This window comes from Metopolophium dirhodum, chromosome 4, assembly GCF_019925205.1.
Source record: "Metopolophium dirhodum isolate CAU chromosome 4, ASM1992520v1, whole genome shotgun sequence".
Classification (NCBI taxonomy): domain Eukaryota; kingdom Metazoa; phylum Arthropoda; class Insecta; order Hemiptera; family Aphididae; genus Metopolophium; species Metopolophium dirhodum.
In genome coordinates, this window is record NC_083563.1 from 2251350 (window position 1) to 2273914 (window position 22565).

General features: G+C 28.9%; 2 protein-coding genes across 2 annotated transcripts; both read right to left on the reverse strand.

Moving 5' to 3' along the window:
• Positions 1–13: 13 nt before the first annotated feature.
• Positions 14–17066, reverse strand: LOC132943509 (heme transporter FLVCR2-like). The gene is made up of 7 exons (XM_061012535.1): positions 16654–17066; positions 12236–12460; positions 6981–7122; positions 6592–6812; positions 6426–6529; positions 4457–4570; positions 14–517 (listed from the first exon to the last, which is right to left on the reverse strand). Exons 1-7 carry the CDS (start codon positions 16948–16950, stop codon positions 220–222), a joined length of 1401 nt encoding a protein of 466 aa, XP_060868518.1. The 5' UTR covers positions 16951–17066; the 3' UTR covers positions 14–219.
• A 4330-nt stretch (positions 17067–21396) lies between these two features.
• Positions 21397–22336, reverse strand: LOC132943823 (zinc finger BED domain-containing protein 5-like). Its single transcript, XM_061012940.1, has 2 exons — positions 22327–22336; positions 21397–22265 (listed from the first exon to the last, which is right to left on the reverse strand). Exon 2 carries the CDS (start codon positions 22259–22261, stop codon positions 21617–21619), a length of 645 nt encoding a protein of 214 aa, XP_060868923.1. The 5' UTR covers positions 22262–22265; positions 22327–22336; the 3' UTR covers positions 21397–21616.
• Between the last annotated feature and the right edge of the window lie 229 nt (positions 22337–22565).

Genomic DNA, 22565 nt, shown 5'->3' on the forward strand with positions numbered 1-22565 from the left:
AATATTAAATATATCATTTTATAATAATTGTACTATATTATTATATCATATAATATTATTATGTACACAGTATTATACAATTATAGTATAATAATAAAATATTACCAATACGAATTTAAAAAAATAGAATACATCAATAAATGAATCCGGTAACAATAGAAGATACGACGTAGATCGCAATAAAATATTTTACGTATAATATAATACAATCTTTATTATTCAAAGTCCAAATTCCAATTTTTGTTTGTCGTCGATCGCTTTGTGTGCGGCTTGCCTTTTCAGGTCAGCCGGTATGAATATTGTCAACAAGAACCCGAAAGTCAGCAACCCGACGATCATCATGTTGGCCGCCAAATCACCCATGGTGCTGAACACCCAGCTGTAAATCGACGTTAGGATGAAGCCAATCAGTTGGGTTCCGCCGTTCAATAAACCGCTGGACGTGCCTTCCGGAATTGGGTACGTCAATTCGATGGCTAACTCGTAGCCGACGGGTAGATATCCAGTCATGAACAGCCTATATCATGTATGGCCATATATAAGTTATATTATATGATATAGGTAAACCGTAAATGTTATAATACACATTGTACAATTGTACATATTGTATATATTACCGGAAAAGATAATAATTTAGGAATTGTCGTGATTACCTAGTCATTATTGACAATGACTGGAAAGGCTATAGGCAATGTTTGATATTTCTTAGTTTTATCAACATTTCCGTATTATATTTATTATTTTGCAATGTTATAAATCCGTATTAAAACAAACATAAACACCTTTATCGGTGATCGGTCTGATTGTGGAACATAGTATGGTCAATCAGGTTTTATGTTGTCGTTATTCGTTTTTATTGCTTGTAACTTATAAAAATATGTTCAATACTATAGGTGTCGTTATGGACACTTCCGGTGTGAGACAGTACTATACTGGATTCAAATGAAATGCGCTTAAAATTTGACAATAACCAAACTTATTATTAATTGAAAATAAACGTAATGTCAATAATTTTTTTTCGATAATGATGAATATTGTGAATGAATCGAAGAAATAAAACAGTCCAAAATCACGCTATCCACGGCTGGAAAAAAAAGTATACGAAAGATTATAGGAATATTCGTAAGATATTCTTGCCATCAGCGGTAAAGATAGTCTTATTAAAACCATAACCGATGCGACAGAGAGTGAGCGTTATTGCTTATTAGTTTATTACGTACGAAATTGTTTGATATCATTCATTCTACACATACGGACAAGGCTGTAGCTGGAACAAATTTTTTTTTTTTTTTTTTTGGGGGGGGGGGTTAAATCAAATAATATTTTCATTGTAGGTAATTAAAAAGAACCTACAAAACTCCTCCTCATATACAGCTTTGCATACAGAAATCGGTCATGTCTGAGATGACTGAATTTAAATTAAAATACTCGAGTGTGACAAAGGAAATAATAATGGTTTCAAAAAAAAAAATCAATGTAATAAAGAATATTATATTTAATTAAGATTATGATTTATTCTAGATAATAAATAAGTAGGTATTATATTATATTATTTGATTTTTAATTTTATCATCAATGCATTCTTTTATTAGGAAATGTCATCAATTACTAGTCGTTACTTCTGACCCCCCAAGTACTAACTAGATTCACTTTCCTATCAGAAAAGATACTGTTGAAGAAACTGTCCTAAAAGGTGATGACAGACACAAAAATAAAAAAATTAAAAATTAAGTTTAAGCACTCAATACATGCGACGAAATACAAACATACTTAAAATTAGTCGATCATGGCGACTACCAATTTTAGAGATATTGACAGTAAAAATCTTCATAAATTATAATTAGTTAAATAATATCATATTATTACAGAATTTCATCGAAACTGAGACGACGCGCAACGCGACTCAGACGACTTCTGAAACAACCAATCCCGGGTTTTTATTAATATTACATTACTTATGATCGTTTCAAGTTATGATAGTAAGTTTGTAAAATCGTACGAATTTAGTTTAAAATACTTTTAGCACAAAATATGTTTTTGTAATGCTTTTTAATTTAACATAATATTATATTTAAAAGGTACTTTACAATATTATAACAAATTATTGTATATAAGTTTTTAGATTTTAGGCACATTATTATTTTGAGGGCCAGGAAGTCTAAGACCTGTACTTTAAACTCCTGGGGGGCCTGGTCTAGTTCCACCTCCTACTTACTATCATAATTCATAATGTTTGTATTAAAAGTAAAAAAAGGTGGGCAAGTGGATGTCGCTCTGCTGTACAGTAGGTTACAAGTGGGTCACTGTAATGGATGGTATTAAATTTGAATTCAATGATATAATATCATTCTATAAGAAAAACGATTCTGAGCAAAAACGGTCAGTCAGCCTATGGTATCAATAATATATTTGATGATATTATTGTGAAGAAAGTAATTTATATATAACCTATTTACGAGGAAATTTGTTTTAAATTTTTAACTACAAAATAATTATTATTAAATATTAAATTTAATACATTTTGTCAAAATTTGAACTTTAAATCCTAATAAAAAAAAATTGCGCATATGTATTTTTAATATTTTTCAACTGATATTGTAAAAATATATTGCCATTAAATTTTCACGCATTTTTACCCAACAAATAAAATGTTATTGATATTTATAGGAAAAAACACAAAAATAATTTAAAACTGACAATGTCCATAAGCAGCTCAAAAAAAATCAAAATATTTTTAAAATTTTATGGTGTATAGCAAATGAAAATATAAACATTCAGTAATATTTTCATTTATCTACAGTTATTCGTTTTTGAATAACAATAAAATAACAAAACCGCTACATGAGAAATGGAGTGATTATCCAATATTGTGAAAATATGAACTTCAAACGTAAAAATTTAATTTGACTTTCTTAGACATTTTTTTTTTGATAAAAGTATATAATTTTTTAAGGAATCTAGTATTACATTTTAAAGTTTTAGATTTAAAAAGAAAAATTTTTATGAATTCTTAACTCAAAATAATTTGGTAATTTTCGTGATTTTTCCATATTTTGTCTATTTTTGAACTTTAAATGCTTATAAAAAAAACTTTGACTAAGGATTTTAAATATTTTTCAAATGTCAATGTAACAATATAGTAGGAGCCTTGTATTAAATTTTCAAACTTTTTTACCCAACAAATAAAGTTTTAATGACAACCTTAGAAAAAAAGACTAATAAAATTGGAAACTGAAAATGTTAATAATTAGTTCAAAACAAATCAAAATATTTTTAAAATTTTATCTTGTACAGAAAATGCTAATATAAATGAACATTTCATGTGTATACGTTCATTTGTTTTAGAGTTATACCAAAAACCAAAATCGACTTTGTGGAAAACCGATTTTGCGTAAAAATTCCCGTTTTTCCTTAATTTTTATGTTGTTTGTCACTCCCCAATGACCTCCCTAATGCACCAACGATATTCACTTTCCCATCGAACAACATACCGAAGTTCAAAATCCAATCATTATTTCGACTACTTATCGTGTAAAAACAGACACAAAAATAAAAAAAAAACACACATCATTGTAAAATCAATACATTCATCGTTTCACTCAGAATCTAAAAGCTAATAATAAATACAAAACAAACATTTAACAAAAAACTAATACATATTAAACTGATTGCATTTGTGAATTGCAGAACATTCAAATGTTATAAAGTCAAATTATTTAAGATAAATTAACTAAAGCTATTAAATTTAAATTAAATAATGTTAGATAAACTATGATTAAATCCACGTGGCGATTATCACAATATGGTAATACCACTGAGTAACACATTTTGAAACAGTGCTACTTGCTGTATAGTTATTGTCTATCGGCTATCGTACAAATTAAATACCTAGGTATGTATTATGTAAGATAATTTACAAAACCTTATAATACATGCTTTGGATAGAATTCTTTATATTTTATCAATTTGAACACCCGATTGAAAATTAATAATAGTTCCTTAATATTATTCTATAAAGTTCAAATATTGTAACGATTCACATTTAGGTACCTGCTGATTAATATTTGTTTCGGCATGAATACCGTTACTCTATTATTTTAGAATAGAATTTTATCTATTAATACTATTAATTAGCTATGTGCCAACTAATTTTAAGAAAAAAAAAAGATTTATAAAAATGTATATTTTAATTTATATAATAACGGAAACGATTCGGTTATATAACCTTAAATATCATATTATATTATTTCTCCTTTATTTTGTGATTAGGCATCTATATAATTTAGGTAATATTTTAGAACGAAAATAAAGATTTGCGGTGAAATTTCGCTCTAGAGATCACCTACATCACCCTACTTAGTATGCCCCCTCCTATAACACGGTATTCTTACTGATATTCCTTTATTGTTTAAGATACAAGTTACAGTGATAGATTATTTCCGGCGACCAAACTCACCCCAATAACGAAGCCGTAATGTATATTATCCAAATAGATTGACCATGCGACAGACTGAACGTATAGATCAACATCGAGATCAATGTACTGCCGTAAACCATCAGGGTCGTCTGTCTGTAAATATGAATCATCTTATAATATTTTACTCTCAAGTTATTATAGGGTTAAATTATTATTATTTTTTCATTTATCTGAGCCGCAACTACTAAGGTTATTGGCTTACAATATTTACAACAGTAATATTTACATTTAAATCATGAGATTAAATATAACAGAATTAAATTATTGTAAATTTTGTAATTATTGTAATTAATAAAATATGCATGTAACATCCATATTGGATTAGGAATTTTAAAATGAGGTATGCAGTACGTTAGATAAATTATGTCAACTATATATGCTAGATATACTATATAGCACCAAACATCTAAATAAAATCCACAAAGGTCGGTAATCTGGTAATGGATAAGAAATTGTTTTTTAAATATTATATTGAATATATTATTGTATTACTTCATACTTGGGTTACTTATATGATAAGTTTAATTAGTTGTTCGGGTAGTGAATCGATAAATATTTACCGTTAAAATGTAAATATACTATATTAATTGGTAGGTACGATCCCCGCCTGGGCCTGGTGACAATTTGGGCTGCTTGAATAAATTTGGGCCGAATTTTCTGTTTCTCCGGGGCCAATTTTATTCCCAGTCCACTACTGATGTGGTATGTCATATATTACACTAATTTAATTAAATGATTGTTGCTTTTTATGAAATCATGAAAATTTCAGTGGTGAAATAGAATAGAAAATTATATTTTTAATTTAATACTGATATATATATAATGTCTTGTTTTTTTTTAAACCATCCTAATTTCAAGTAATACAACATTATTGTTAATGGATTTTATCAATATACATAATACATTATGAAACTTCCAAATTCCTATGCTAATTTGTTTATTTTAACTCGAATATCATCTATAACTGGTATATTCAGTATGGTCGTTTACGAGATCTTATATATATATTTTCATGCAAGTATGAAATGAAAATAAATTATCACTAAACGTCTTCTTTTTTTTCGTAAGTGATAAATATAAAAAAAAACTGGAAAAACTTTACAGATTTGTATATTATGCCCAAAAAATAGGTATATTATAAAATTGATGCGACTTCTATAGTTATTTAAAATTCTGATTTTTTTCTCTTCTATTTTTATTCTTTTCTCAATTTTTAATTGAATAAGTTATTATTAAAATGTAATTGTATACAAATAATATGCTAATGGTCTTAGTAGTCAAAGCAGAAATTTAAAATGTTTTATTTATAATTGTTATTTATTAATTATATATATTTATTATTAATTCATAATTAAATTTATAATTTATTATTTATATTGACTAAAACTCGTCGTAGATTTTAGGTACTAATGAAAAGCAAGAATAATGTAAAGGTAATTCGGTCATCAGACCAAGACAAGATTAGATAGTAAATTTACAACAATTCGACAAATCCCAAAAATTATAGACGTTCCATTAAATAAATAGTAATTACCATTTAAAATTCATACATTTTGATTTCAAGCTCTGATACATCAATCAAATCAGTGATCTAATTTATAGATTATCATGATATGTGTTAGGATTGTTAAAACGAGGTCTTTTTAAGCCTTATTTATTAATCAAAAGTGGCCGTTGTACAAGTATAAATAATTAATTATAATAGTACCTACTATATTTATTTTTAATATTCTGATTTCTCGGAATATATTGGTGTTTGCTGATATATACGATCATGGCGTGAGGTAAGGTCATGCACAGAGGTTAATTGTATGATTAAATGTTATTGAGTAATAATTATACTAGGTACCTTCTACCTAATAAATAATAGGTATTAGACAATTATATAAAACATATAGGTATAAGATAAAATGTTACCTAGGTTTAGTTTATATAATAAGTGTCTTACTTATAGAGATGTGTTTTATCTAGAATGTATCCACATATAATCGAACCACCTAGGCCACATAGTACTAATGTTAGGCCAATTCGTCCGACGTCTTTTTCGTGACCCTAAAATAAAACGATAAATGCACCAAATTACTTTGAGTTATTTTAATTTTAAGCTTACTCACTGGGAAATAGAGCAAAATAAATTGGTTGAGCAAAGTTGATATAGCAAAAAATGCACCGACATTAATACCGTAAGATATAAGCAATAAAATGTATCCATTGTTTTTTAGCAGTTCTTTAACCGAGCTCATGAATACGTCTTGTAATATTGCCGGGTCGTCTCTTTTTTTTCTTTGTACAACTTGGGCATTACTTGGTGCTATATGTGGTTCGGCTTGTATAACTGAAATAATATAACGTATGGTTTTGGTTTAAGACATTATTAACAAATATTATTCAACTTAAAAACGTTCACTCAATAATTACTCTTTACAAACAAATATTTTTTTGTTTTTTTAAGTTTAAATTTTCATTTTGAAGACACACACACACACACACACACAATACTTACGCCAAATAACTAAAAAGAATACTACAGTGTTCAAAATAGCAAAGGATATAAACATTTTCCATAAATCATATCCTATTTCTTCTAAGTTGTCACTATCCTGTACTATCATCGGTGGTATTAAAAATCCAAGTGCTGCTCCTAGCTAAAAAAAACGGAGTAGATTAAATTTTAACATAATTTAGATGCAGGTAGGTATATAATATTACCATCTATATTATGGTATTTATCACCCCTTAAAAAGATGAATATATAGTATAAACTATTTATATATTATATGAAATCATTTTATACCTGTTGATACATTTTGTCGATTTAATATAAATTTCAAATTAATAATATTAGCTATAGACAAATGTAAATTTTCAAATAATATCTGAAAAAAATAAACTGAGTAGCAATAGTCACTTTTTTGTATACTAGGTTTCGAGTACCTTCTAACGTGGGGCCTATTATCTTCTTGAAGAATAAATAAAGATAAAAATAAAAATAATGTACCATTGAATAGGTCATTATAATGGATGAAATAATTCCTGGTAGAAATGGTATGTCAGCCTCTATTTCTAAATATACTTTATAATACCTACATACAACTGAAATCAATATTTTATTTTTCTAATAGTATAATACTGCAGATTTAGGTACCGTTGAGCTAGAATGCTAGATTTTTCAAGATGCCTAAATAATATCGCTCGCATTATGTAATAATAATTATAATTTATAATATTTTATTGTTTATAACTTATAAATGAATACCGAATAACTGTAGATCGATGTAAATATCTGCCTAAATAGTTTAAAATCAATCTAAATATTTTGAAAATATTATAACGCAGAGAAAATAATAATTTTCAAAATTGCGAATTATGTCAAGTCCCTACAATCATTTTTTGAGTTACAAAAAAATTACAAATATTGTTAAAGATAATTTGTTAATTTTCGTCTATGTCCAATTTCGTTAAAAATTGAACTGTACACGAAAATTATGCGTGTGGATTTTTGATATTTTTTGATGACTATGAAGAATAGTGTATATTTGTAATTCAAACGCTTAAAAAAATATGTGACTGTGTATTTTCGATATTTTTAATCACGTAATAGCAAATTACAAAAAACCTTGATTACATTTTACTCACAAACAAAAATGTTATATTGTTATCATACATAAATCAAAAAATAACTAAAAAAGCAGAACTTTTCAAATATTTATAAGTACAGAGCCAATATATTGTATAATATAAAAAGTCAAAATATTTTGAAAATTATAAAAATGTTAGGAAATGCTAATATCTATACCTAAATATTTGATGATAAATAATTCTCAACTGCTATTTTGTGACAACAATAAAACAAAATATATTTTGTCGATTTGGGGCAAACATGTCCGTATTTTATTTTGTTTTTCCTGATTACTTTGAAAATTACTTTTTTGAAATAAATTTGTATCCCCCCTCAAAAAAAAAAAAATCTCACCGTCACGAAGTTAAAGATGAAAAATGTTTATTGCTGTAATAAGCGTTTCATTCTTCAGACGAACAAATTAATAAGAAAAATATAAGAAAAATAATATATCGGATAATAAATTGATACATACAGGATATGAATATGAAATAATAATTATTTTTATTTAATTAAAAATATCTATTCTTCAATAGTATAATAAAAACTTTCAACATGTATTTGTTTGGCTGTTATTTTATACAAATATTGGTAATGTCGGTTTATAATAGGTGAAAATCAAAGGTCTATTATAAGCTTCACTATAATGTTACCTATCTATAATCTATTTATATTATAACAGTTGTAATTTTACGCGAAATTCTAATAAAAAATAAACTATAGGTAATCATATAAATAAATTCAAAGTAATTAAAAATGTTATGATTTTCTCTACTCTAATAAAATTTTCATATAATTCTAAATCGATAACAAAGTTAAATATTAATAGGCAACCATACACGCATTTAATACAAATGTATTGCTTTTCACATCTCATGGTCTTGTTATTGATACACGGTAGTGCGGCTTAAGTGCTCATATTATAGTTATGTGGACCCATTTCTATATATTGTCCCCCTATTCACGGCTTAATATAAATGGACCTAATTTAACCAGATATACATTACCGTTACGAGGGCAATGTCGTTAACACTAATTATGGATATTGGTAACATCCTGTCAAAGGTTCCTTTATGAAAATATAACTACATAATGGTACTGGAAGATATTGCAGCAAAGTCAAGAAATAATGTAAGTAGCAAGTGGTACATATACATACAGTTTGTTATGATTTGTAGTGTAATTAATCAAATATTTACTAGATTAGATAAACAGGATGTTATTTTTCTTGTGATCGTAGCATATTTTTTTGTATATATATATTAAAGGGTCTATAAATTATGGTAGAATAACATGACAGTTAACCTTTGTTTTATAGAATAATTATACTAGGTAACAATTTATTAAAAATATACGATATCCTACATGATTAAATTACATACATAATATTATTAAAAGTATAATGGTTTAATTAGTTAATATAGTAATTAGGAAGGTGATATTTAGTTATTAATTTGAATGACAATATCTTATCACGTTCTACAAATGTAATTCTAATTAACGAATTTTTAATAATATTATGAAATATCAAAACAATCAATTTAAATGAATAGTAATTAGTAATAGCCAAAAGGTAATAGGAATACTTAACAAAAAAAAAGATGAGCAAGTGGGTGTACAGCTCTGCTCTGCTGTACATTAGGTGTCGTGTGTGTCGACAATGGATGTATTAAATTTGAATTCAATAATATAAAATCATTGTAAAAGGTCTGTCAGCCTTTATTATTAAGTATACACTATAATTTATGATATTATTGATATTGAAGTAATTTATTTTAATATTTAACGTTGCAGGTAATACCATTGATTATATTAAATACTAGTATTTATAATCAGTAGGTTGAATTAATTTTTCCAAAAACATTGCACTTGAAAATGACATTGTGTGTATAAAATATAGTACTATACTTTAAAAGTTTCAAGTATTCACGAATAATATTTAATTTTAATTACATCAGAATAACTATTATTGTTATTCTTTGTTTAAATATCTAATTTCGTCCAAAACATGGTAAGAGGAACCTTGTATTAAATTAAAAGAAATTTTATTGACATTTAGAGCAAAAAAAAATTGAAAAATTAAAAATGTCTATAAATAAATTAAAACTAGTCAAAATATTTGAAAATTTTACCATGTATAGAAAATGATAAAATAATCATTTGGTGAAAATTTCATGTATATTTGGTTATTTTTTTTAGTTACAACTAAAAACCACATCGATTATGTTAAAAACTAGTTTTGCGAAGAAATGTCTGTTTTTTCTTAATTTTTTTTTTTTTAACGACGCTTTTGGACCTATTTGGAATTTTCTTCTCTCGACGACCCAAAGTACTAACTAGATTCATTTTCTACCATAAAATATGCTGAAGTTGAAAAACGAAGCTTTTTTTATTGTTCAAAATGGGGTTCTGCAGACATAATTAGGGCCACCATATATTAATGTAATACAGTCATATACGATTTATTTATATTAATCAACATTAAATAATTACTTATATATACATATGGTGTAAATTATTTATAATTTTGTAAAATAATTTGAGTATAAAAATACCAAATAACAAAAAAAATTATAATTTAAGTTAAGAAGCCCCATAAAAATATTAGCCCCGGGCCTTAAAATTTCTAAGTAGGGCTTGCTAAAACGCGATGACAGAATCAAAAAAAAACTTACACATCATTGTAAAATCAATACATTTATCGCTCTACGGAGAATATAAAATGTTGGATAACGATAGTTCTTACGCAATACCGGATTACGATAAAGTTAACTATGTTTTATTGTTGTAATTAAAAAAAAAATAACTGTAGAGACATACAATTTTCAAAATAAACTTATAGGTAATATTACACATAATCAAAAATTAATCGAAAATTCAACCTGCCGTTTAAATATTTCAAAAAAAAATTACAAACAGCAATATAAATGCATATATAAATTATAGACTGACAGACCGTCTCAGCTCAGAATCGTTTATCATCATATTATTCAATGATTTATCATTCAATTTAAATTAAGGCATTCAACAGTGACCTACTCAAAGACTAGGTACACTTGACACCTACAACTATACAGCAGAACAACTACCCCCGGGTTTTTTACGGATAGATTTAATATTTTATTTCATAAAGTTAATTAGTTTAAATATATTTTGCTTCACTATATTTTGACTATTTCCAATGCCATGATGGTATTAATTCTTAAAATTAACCACTCAAAATTACTAACTTAACTATGTGTAATTAATTATTTATTTATTTTACATTATTATAATATTATCGATTGTGTTATTAGATGTCTGGATAAAATTTGAAATGTAGTAGGCATTTTAGATATAAAATAAAAATTTACATTTTAAAATTCAGAAACTATTACCAGGGTCCAGTAGGTACCAGGTACCTACATTATAATTTAGTATTTACAATATAATATAAGTAGGTAGTATTTAGTATTTAAATACAAGTGCATTTTTAAAATGTAATTTTTGGATACTTAAGTATTTGTTATTTTAATTTATTGCATTTGTTGACTTTTATATTAATAATAAATGTAAAATTAATTATTTATGGCATTTTCATTTTATTACAGATTGTTTTGGTATATAGATATTTGGCCGTTTAGCCTATTGAGATTTAGAAAAGGTTATTGATCCTCATTAAATTACTGTGCGTTTGTAGGTATAATATTAATGACACATTTTCATTGAGTATACAAGGTAACTATATTATGTGTCTGTGTTATGTCCTAAATAGTTTTTATATGAATTCAGAATTGTATTATATAGTAGGTACCACCTAACACAATACCTATTATGTATAGAGCGTGGATACTATGCTGCTATATCAACTTCACTAAAAACACGATAGCCCACCCTGTACTTGTGAATATTTGACAAGTCACTAGTTATTGATGTGTGGTACTGTAGTATGGTTGCACCAATACGACTATACATATTTATATAAGCTGTCAGTATTCTAAATACGTTTTGAACATTATTTGTTTAGTTTGTAATGGATTTCAAATCCATGATAACATGAAAAATATAATTTTTTAATTTTTATTTTTATCAGCGTATTGAATTATTAACTATCTCACAAACTTTTGCTATGTCCTGAAAAAAGGTTAAGACGCATTTACCTGGTTGCCAAAAACTCCTAAAGAACATGCGGTGGAGACTTCGGTAGATCCAAACCAAACTGCTGCTAATCTGGAAGGTAAACTCAGGATGCATGCTTGTGAGGACGCCACCAAACCTTGTCCCAACAGCGTGATCATAAATCGACCCGGCACAGCAGAAAAAACCTTAATCCATGCGCCCAGACATGTGCCGGCAGCGCCCATCACCATCGTCACTCTAAGACCCTAAAACATAATTACAAGCAACTATGTGACAAAGTTGTCTATTCGTACATATTAGTATATAGGTATTTATAATACACGTTCTGCGTTTAGTCATTGGTTAAAACATTTTATTATTTTGAAATATTCCAAAATAACCATCATTTCATTTGTTCTGATTTCCTAAAAAACTTAATACCAGGTTGTCAAGAAGTAACAGCAAATACTCAAGTGAAATTTGCATTGATTTTGTAAAATGTAATTAATAATTAATTTATGATGAATATTTTGATGAATCTGAATTCAAATTTAGAGATTATTATAAAAAATTTATTATTTAGGGTGGGAATTTATGTACATACATTTTATACCCATAGTTGTTTAAATAATTACACGAACATATTATTTAACATAAATATTGTTGGGCTGAAACTAATTGTATAAAAAATACATTTATCAAATAAGGTATAATTAAATCTGCTATATTGTTTGAGGTTAAATAATTGAATTGTGTAGTCGATTGATCATCCTGACAGCATTTGATTTGTTAATTTAAAATATTTGATTGCCTTGTGTAATGTGGACCGTTGCAGGTCTTCGTTCACAATAGGGGTCGGTAACCTTTTTGATGTCAAGGGCCAAAAAATAAATTAAAATTGTTCACGGATCACAATTTGAATATACATTATTTTATTTTAAACAAAATTGTATTGTCATATAAAATGTAGTTATATTAAGTTCATAACTGTTAAGTATAATAATTTAACAAGCTATATATAAACAAAGTTATAATACTTAATAATAAATGTTAGGAAAGCTGCGAGCGTGCTAGTTTTCCAGTTTCTAAACGTTTTTTAATACAACGCAATAAAATATAATTCCATATTATACAATTTAAAAATAATTTTTTGGATACCTTTATAATATTATTTGGTACATATTTTTTTTTAATATTGAATACTATGAATCCAATATAATATCAAACACTCACATTTTGATTTTTTTAATACTGGCTAGTATAAACATACTTTGAATAGAACCGTGGGTTATAAAATCTTAATACAAACAATGGTAACTATGTACTGGTAACTAACGGACGGACAGGCGGATGGAACCGGGATATAACTATATAAAGTGTTCCAAACTTATGTTTAGAAACCTAAAATACAAAGTAAAAGTTAATGTGATTTTTGAATTTGAATATTATCAACCAATTTGCTGATAGTAAGTTTGATATTCGATGTAAAAATTCTGAAGACAGCATTTAAGTGATCATCGGTTAGTCGCAAAAGCATTTTTGCTTTTTCGATATTTCATTAGTGAAAAAGTTGCTCACAATTATGATATTATGTTCTTCCAAACTCGTTCAAATTTTTTTTAGCAAAATCAAATATTGTAATAGGTTTTGTTCCATAGAGACTCGAATAAAACTGTAAGTTATGACTTATGGGCAATGGGCATAGTGGAACTTGAAGGGCAGTTTTAAAACTTCATCAATTTGTAACTCATTTTCTTTCTTCATAAACTTTACAAGGTACCTACGTGCCTCCTGGCCACGCGTTATCACATTGTTTCTTATTCTATATTTTAGTGTGTGACTTTCAATAATTTATTGTTCTTATAAAAACTCGACCAATTAAACAGATTGAAGTTAGTTTGTATTGATGTTAAGTCATAGATTTCATGCTAGATTCGTGCTACTATTAAATATTACTAAACGTGCAACTATATGAATGAACAATTTTTAAATGTATTACAATTTATTATAATGTATCTTGCATATTTGTAAGATTTTATATATATATTAAGAATTGTACTACGTTATATGGTACCTACCGGCTACCATATAAGTAGGTAGGTATATTATATATTAACGATTTTTTTTTTTTTTTTTTGTTATTTACGCGTGTTATTCACGAATACATTGTCAAAAGAATAATAATTTAAATAGTCATTTAGGTAGGTAGGCACTGGTTAAAAAGATAAGACACCTTAGCTATCAGATAAAATTTAAAGTTTGTTTCGATCGAAGCAAAAATACTTTTGAAAGTTTTTTGACAAAGAAAGCTACAAAAAAAAAAATAAATCGTACTTATATAATATAGAGTTGCATAATATTAAGTTGCATATAGTACATACCTAATAAATAATTAAAAAATATTAGATATGTAGGTACAATTATTAATAACGCCGAAGCAAGAATGGCAACCAGAACTTTTTAGTCCAGTCCAATTACCATTTACCAACTTAATACAGTCAAATAACCATCATAATGCCACTCCATATTAAACGTCAATGAATTGCAAAGATGTTTGCCACTAAACTGGACAGAAACAAAATTATATCCACCGTCCAATGATGTCCTTCTTTGCAAGCCATTTTCGAAAATGCAACATTAAATTTAAAAAAAACCTCACGTCTGAAGTCTTCAGCATTCCTCCATGGACTACGCACTCATAAATATTGATACCATTCTAGCCAATCTAACCAGAGACTCAAATAGCTCTCATTTATACATACAAGATTTAAAAAACATGTTATCGTAATAAACTAAGTATATTAAAATTTAATATATACACCATACTCTTCCAAAATAGAAAGTATGTAATGTGGAATCGCTATTGTATATAAATATAATAAGGAAGTAACAACATTCGAGCTCACACTAGAGTGATCCATATACACTGAACAATGATGAAGAAACTGCTATTGTGAAATACTAAAATCCCTTCATTATACATTTGAAAAACAATTTGATAATACTTATCATTCTAAGTTACTCTTTTAGCACAACTGTAAGTATTGCAAACACACGTAAATCTAATGAGTAATGACGTAAAGCAAAGAATATTTACCACCTTAGTTTCCACCAATCACACCAAAGGAGAATTATTGACAAAATTCTTGTGGGTAACAGGTCACTGGTTGCCGGTCAGTCGAAGGAATCAAAAAAGCCGACATACACGCCAATAATATAGCATCCTCGACCGCCGCAGACAAAATTTTGCTCATCACCTTTTGTGATATTAAACGAATAATACAGGTAAATACCTAACAATCCTGGCAAATCCTTTGGTCAAAACAAAATATCAAATTAAATGAAATTAAGCCTACTATTCTCCAGAACAATCATTAGCACAGAAGAAAGAAAACGATATCAACTGACTAAGAATAGGTCATATACTGAACTCATGGATATGTACCTACAATGTCTCGTAGGGAGCACCCACTATAGATGACATGTACATGTTATATTTTCCACCAAACACATGTTGGTTGAATGCGCCACCAACTGTAGTACCATCAATCAAGAAACGTATCAAACAAATTATTTTAAACCCTTGGGCTGGACTTTACAATTGCCTACTTACTCTTTTTATCTGGACTGAGTAACCGATAAAGTAATTTAGTATGAGGTTCTTCAATATTTATCATTATTATTCATTATATATTTTATAAATTTTAATTTATTTTATTATATGTGCATTTCTCGATGGTGATGCTGCAGACGGTTATTCTAATATGACAATTTGTATATATGTATATAATTTAACTATTTCATACGGTTTGGTTTTACCTGATAATAAATTATATAGGTATATATATATATATATATATTAATGGGCATTGGGCGCGTTTGATTGCATATTCACCACAGTGGAGTCTAAAACCAATTTTGGGGGTGGACATTTTGTCAATTTATTGATTGTCGACCAATTATAACCGATCGCCGGATTTATATAATATATTATGTGTATTGTGTATTGCGTATAATAAATTACGGACGATGGTAATAATGTTTCTGATGCTGGTATTTACGTCATCATTGACGACTATGTACAGTCGCACTAACAATAGACAACAACCACCGTGACTATTCACCACCTACACCACAGTCCATGGGGTGTTTTGGGCTCTTAAACACCCTCCCCCTCCCCCAAAATAGGCAGTATTATATGCAATAAATATAATATTATGTAGGTACTATTATATGATTCAGATTTATTCAAAATACGTTGTCATATGGTTCTATTGCATAGGTATTTTATGCCACCAATACGAAGATTGACAAAAACAGTGTATTGCGATACCCCCACATGTTGTATGAATATAAAACTAAAACACCCCCTTGCAAAAATCGTGGCCACGCGCCCGACCACCACCGGCACAGAAACAACGACAGCAATGGTGACGAACGAACGCAATACAACACTAACCAGTCGGTCGAGAACCCAGGACGCCGGTACGACCAGGGGCACGTACACGATCATGTATATGGTGGACGTGGTGTCTATGGCGAAGTTTGACACGCCGTAGAACTTCACCGTGATGTTGGATATGATGCTGTACTGTATCCAGTGCACGGCGTTGGCCATGGAGTACAGCATGTACACGGCCAGAATTATCCATCGGGCCTTGTACAGCCTCAGGTCGTCTGGCTGGAGGCCCATCACCCGAGCGTCGGGCGGCAGCGGCTTGTCCACTTTTTGCATAACCGAAGCAAAATCGGCCATCGCTGTACGCGCGTCTCACTGACTGCTCGCCGTATCGCATCAATGCGAACGGGCACGGAAATTATTCGCGACTGCGGCGGGATCGTCTCGTGATCGGGTCCACGTATAATCGTTTTAAACGGTCACAATCACGGTCGCTAACCGCAGTACCTACCAATTTATAATCCACATCGCATAGAGGGGAGATGGGGAGGGGGGGGGGGTTCAGCTGATTTCACCTAATCGGACGTATGTGTAGAGAAAAAAATATCATTTGGGATGTACCTATTTAGTATTTATTACGAGACCGATATTTTGTGTGGATAGATCACGTCACAAAATAAGAAACATTTATGGGTAGGTACCTATATTCTTATTTACCTATTACCTGTTATCTATTATAATATAGTTATGCATTGCTCTGACGCGGATAATGTGGTATATTATCATTTATAAGTATAGTATATATATTATTTATAGTAGGCAACTAAATAAAATATACAACCGGCCGTTGTATAATGTTGAGGTATAGGCGTGTTGTAAAAATACCCCAAACAAGTATTACTACCTAAGTAAAATTATATATAGTATATAAAAGTGAAAGAACTCAAACGAAGTGGCGTTTCTACTGTAGAATTGTGAAAAAATGTTCCAGAAGAAAAATACCCACTAACAAAAGAGTGTTCTGAAAATACTTATTTACATTTTTGGGACTACTTATGTGTGTACATCATTGTATTCAACGCATAAGTTCATTAAATCTAAATATCGATCTGAACTAACTGATGAACATTTAAGTGAACTTGTGCATACTGCGCTTACCAATTTTATTATCAGCCAGAAAAACTAACAGAAACAATTAACACTCAAAAAAGCACTTCTTAGTTCTCATAACTATAAAATCTCATTCCTTGATGTATACCTGAACAATAATGTTAATAATAATGTCAATAATTATTATGTTCTGTGTAGTATAGAACATTAATATTTGAATTAAATTCGATATAAAATGAAAAATGTGTCTTCATTTTATAAACATCTCTTAACAATGTGGCTCTCCTCAAATTAGTTTTATAAATTTGCGGCTCTCAAAATTAAGGTTACTGGCCACCCCTGATATATACTTTTAGTATTTAGTTTTACAAATTTCTAAATTATAATATTATTAGGTACGATTTATAGGGTCACAGATATACAGGATATTTTCCAAGTAATTTTAAATTTTAAATATAAAAATTTGTTTTTTTTAGGGTCTTAACAACTAAATTTAAATTATTTACAAAATAGTACCTAGTTAAAATATTAGTTATTAAGACGAATACATTAATTTATTTATGAGAGTTCTTTTATTAAAAGGGATTTGATACCGACCGTTTTTAAGGAGTTTAATATAGGCAATTTTCTATTTTTTCGAGCGGGTCGTGTAAACGTGTGCGTAATACACAATTTTAAGTGTGAATGGTTTGTGTGTAAAATAAATAGTGAAGCGCTCCCTCACGCGCACACACATAATATTATCAATAACACATTAAACGAATAAGAATTCTTTTTTTTTTTTTTTTTGGTCAAAAGTATCAACATATTGATTATTCAATCAAATTTCTGAAAACGTTTTTGAGTTTGTCATGGAATTTTTTTGAAAACAACCAAATAATGCCACCGAAGCCCAAGATCGAGAGACACCGCTGCAGGTTTGGCCGGCCGAAGCGGACGCGCCGCGCAGCAGTCGAGCCGTGATCTCGCGGATCCACCGGTGACGCCGTTCTAGTTCGATGCCGAACGTCGAAGCGCGGGTTCACTCCGGCCGACATCGAATACGTCCGCGGGCGCGAGTTTCGACCCAGTCTTAAGACCGCTGAACATGACCTCACGTGCAGACTTCAGCCGTGCATGCACGCAAGTTTGCCGGAGGAGCCTGTTATCCGGCGCGCCGGTATGTGATGGCATAGACCCAGCAACCGCCACGGTTAAACCCAAGCGCCGCTTCAATGCGGAAAAGGGCAAAGTGACTCGTCCGACGGTTACCTATTTTGTTGCGCTTGATATCAATCCAAAAAAAAAAAAAAAAAAAACATGGACCGGATCAATCGGGTTCCAGCCATCTGAACGCTAAGTAATTCAGTAAAGGACGCTATATAGTTGGAAAAAAAATTGTTATACCTAGATTATAAGATTATTAAAATACAAATCCTATTAAGTATATGATTTAGTATTCACACAAATAAACGTTTTGGTATGTTACCTATAGTGAATAGGTTTTTATTTAATATTATTATTGACTATCATTTATTATTAATAAACGCGTCAACACGTTGTGGCGAAAAATTAATAAAAGGTATGCCGTATGCGGCTTGAAAAAATCGTGACTATATTATATTGTATATGAATACTTTCGGTTTTTTTTGTAACCGGTGAAAACATCTCTATTTTTATCGACATTTTAAAATCGATATTTATTTTTTCTGGAAATAGAAAGACGTTTTACAGGGCGTATTGGATTTTGATTTTCAAAATTCTATTTCTGAACCATCTAAAAAAATTTTGAATATGACTAATTTTCACAAAAGTTTATTTTAAAAATTATTTTTGTTTTAAAAATGCAATCAATAATTGAAGTACAATTCACTCTGTAGAAAATGATCCTCTTTTTATTGAAAAATAAAAAATTAGAAAGGAGAGTTAAAAATTAAGTTCTTAGGTTATTTCGTATTCTTGGTTATCTTATAGTAAAATCGGAGTCCGTTGACTGTATCCGACTGAGTCGTGACTGTAAGTTGTCATGGACCGTTGACGTGGTATGCGGTTAATGGGCTTATTATGTAAAAAGTTAAGATTTTGGATTGTTATCATTTATTTTTACAACAATTCCAAAGTTTATTAAATTCAAAATAAGAAAAGGTATTTGAAGGAAAGTAATTAATGGTGTAAAAAGTATTTAAAATGTACTCAAATACTTATAGATATTTAATAGTATTTAATACTTGAAAAATTATTTGTAGACCAATACTCAAATACTGTATGACACTGGGACCCAGTAACTGGGTATAGCCGAATTGGCGGCATGGACTTTTTTTTCTATGAAGTGATTATTTAAAACAAGTACCCACCTACCAAGTGTTCCCGTGCTAATGTAAAAGCCTAGTATAATACATTGTAATGAAAAAAAAATTAATAGGTTTATAGAAAAATTAAATTAAAGTATGTATAATGTAGTCCTAGAAGTATAAGTATAGGCAAACAAACAAACATAATATAAAAAAAGGAAATGCGAACTATTTAGTGATAGATAGCGCCACATAAATTTATTTCTGATGAAATAAGACTTCGAATATGAATTACACTAGGTTGGCACTATAAATTCAACCATAGGTAATAATAATAATTATAATAAGTAATATTGTATTACAATCTATATAGTGGTCACTTCGCGTAAGTTAGTAGTTTATTATAATTTTATTGCAAATCAGAATTGGTACGATGAAACATATCAATTTAACAATTCTTATCATGCTGAGGTTTATTATAGTATTATTATAGAGTATAGTACATCATACCTAGTTGGCTAGTTACCATATTTCCCTATTAGGTATGTGACTCAATGTTAAAACAATTGCAAGGAATTCCTCTAAGAGTGCGTAACATATTATTACCTCACAGTACGAGTAACACAGCACATTTTTACTTTTTTAAACTTATAAAATGTATTATGATTAAATAATATTTTGTGCACTCATTGAATGATGAATATAACCAAAACCTACGAATATTATGTTAATATAAATCTAAAAATTTAAATTTAATATAATATTATTGTCGTAATTTGATTTAAATCCAAATAGAAATGGTAATTCAATTTTAAAATTAAACTTTTTGGATAACATTATGAGTTATGACAAAAGTAATATGTAATGACTAACATTTTTTAGTCATAGCATGAATTGCGTAAATTTGTTGTGCACCACTTCATGACTCATTAATACAGCTTAAAAGCAGACAGTCTTGTTTACTATGAAAATACTTTTCTTTTGGTATTTCAAATACTTTCAAAATACTTTTTTAAAATTTTATTCCAGAATACTAAATACTTTTTTCTTTTTACCGCCATATTTCAACTAACAATATTTTTGTTTCGTATATTACAATTTTAAAAATTAGTCTTATATAATATTTTATAATGCTTTTAAGAATTTTTAAGATTTCATTATATACGCAGATAACACAATATCTAAAATGCATATCCAACCGGCAATTCACGATTCCACACAAAACTAATTTGCTACGTTGCCAATTGTATTATAAATATTTTAACATAAAAATAGTTGATATTAATATTACATATAAGTAATTTAAGATTTTTGATTTTTACCCAAATACTAGCTTATCTGAATAGTCTACAGCAGCGGTTCCCAAACTGTTTTTTCCGCGGTGCCCTTTTAGAGGCACCAAGTTAGCCACGGTGCCCTGCTGTATATAACATGAAAGATAGAACAAAAAAAGTACTCATTGAGAACCAATTTTATTAATTTTATTAAACCTAATACAATCTAAGCATTCTAAGCTACACAACTAATTTAATTATAAATTAATGCATTTTTAAAAAGATAAATAAATAAAAATTATTGTTATTATGATTATAATTATTACATAAAAATATAACAAATGAAAAATATTTACAATTTAATTTTAATTAATGTGATGTATGTGGCTGCTTATTTTGGCACAGTTTTGCAATGTCAGGTTTTATTTTTGATAATTGGAGTCGGAGGTCAGGTTCAACATTGAGGCGATTGCGGTATTTGGTTTTAGTTGCAGCGTATGACGAAAATCCTGACTCGCATAAGTAAGTAGTGGCAAAGGGTAAAAATAGTGTTTTCGCTTTCTCGCTTAAACCTTCATAACTTTTGTCTTTCAAACTTAACCAAAATTCGGCATACGCATTGCTGTTGAAGGAAGATTTTAATATTAAGTCAGAAGTTAAATCGATCAACCTTTCGTAATCACTTGAAGATAAGCTTGAAGGTTTCATACAAACTGAGAATGGATTCAGTACCCATTCATGGTCTTTCAACAATACTTCCCGATCTGCAGGAAAATATTGCTCAAAAGAATTTTTTAGCTGTTTGAGGTGCTCAATAATCTCGTTGACAATATTAGTAGAAGCCTGCTCATCATTTTCTTCCAAAAAGGCTTGCATTATTGGAAAACATTCAAATTTGCCTTTAGTAGTACACTGTGCCCAATAATCAATTTTCCTTTTGAATGCACTTACTTTGTGGCTGGCATCAAAAATTGTCATAGTCCTTCCTTGTAAGGAAAGGCTGAGCTCGTTCATTTTGCTAAAAATATCAGCCAAGTATGAAAATTGACAGAGCCGTGTTACATCATTCATGATTTTACCCAATGTAACGTTGTGGTCCATTAAAAATGAAATAACTTCAGTTCGTAATTCCATTAACGGCGTAAGAGCCTTGCCAAATTTTTCGTCAAGCATACAAGTTGCTATATCAATAAGACATGGTTTTATAAGCGTTTCAGCAATAGTATGAGCTTCACCTTTTTGAGCAATTCGGTAGTTCACCATGTAGGAAGCTCTCAGTGCATTTTCGTTGTCAGTTTGAAATAACAGACTAATAAGT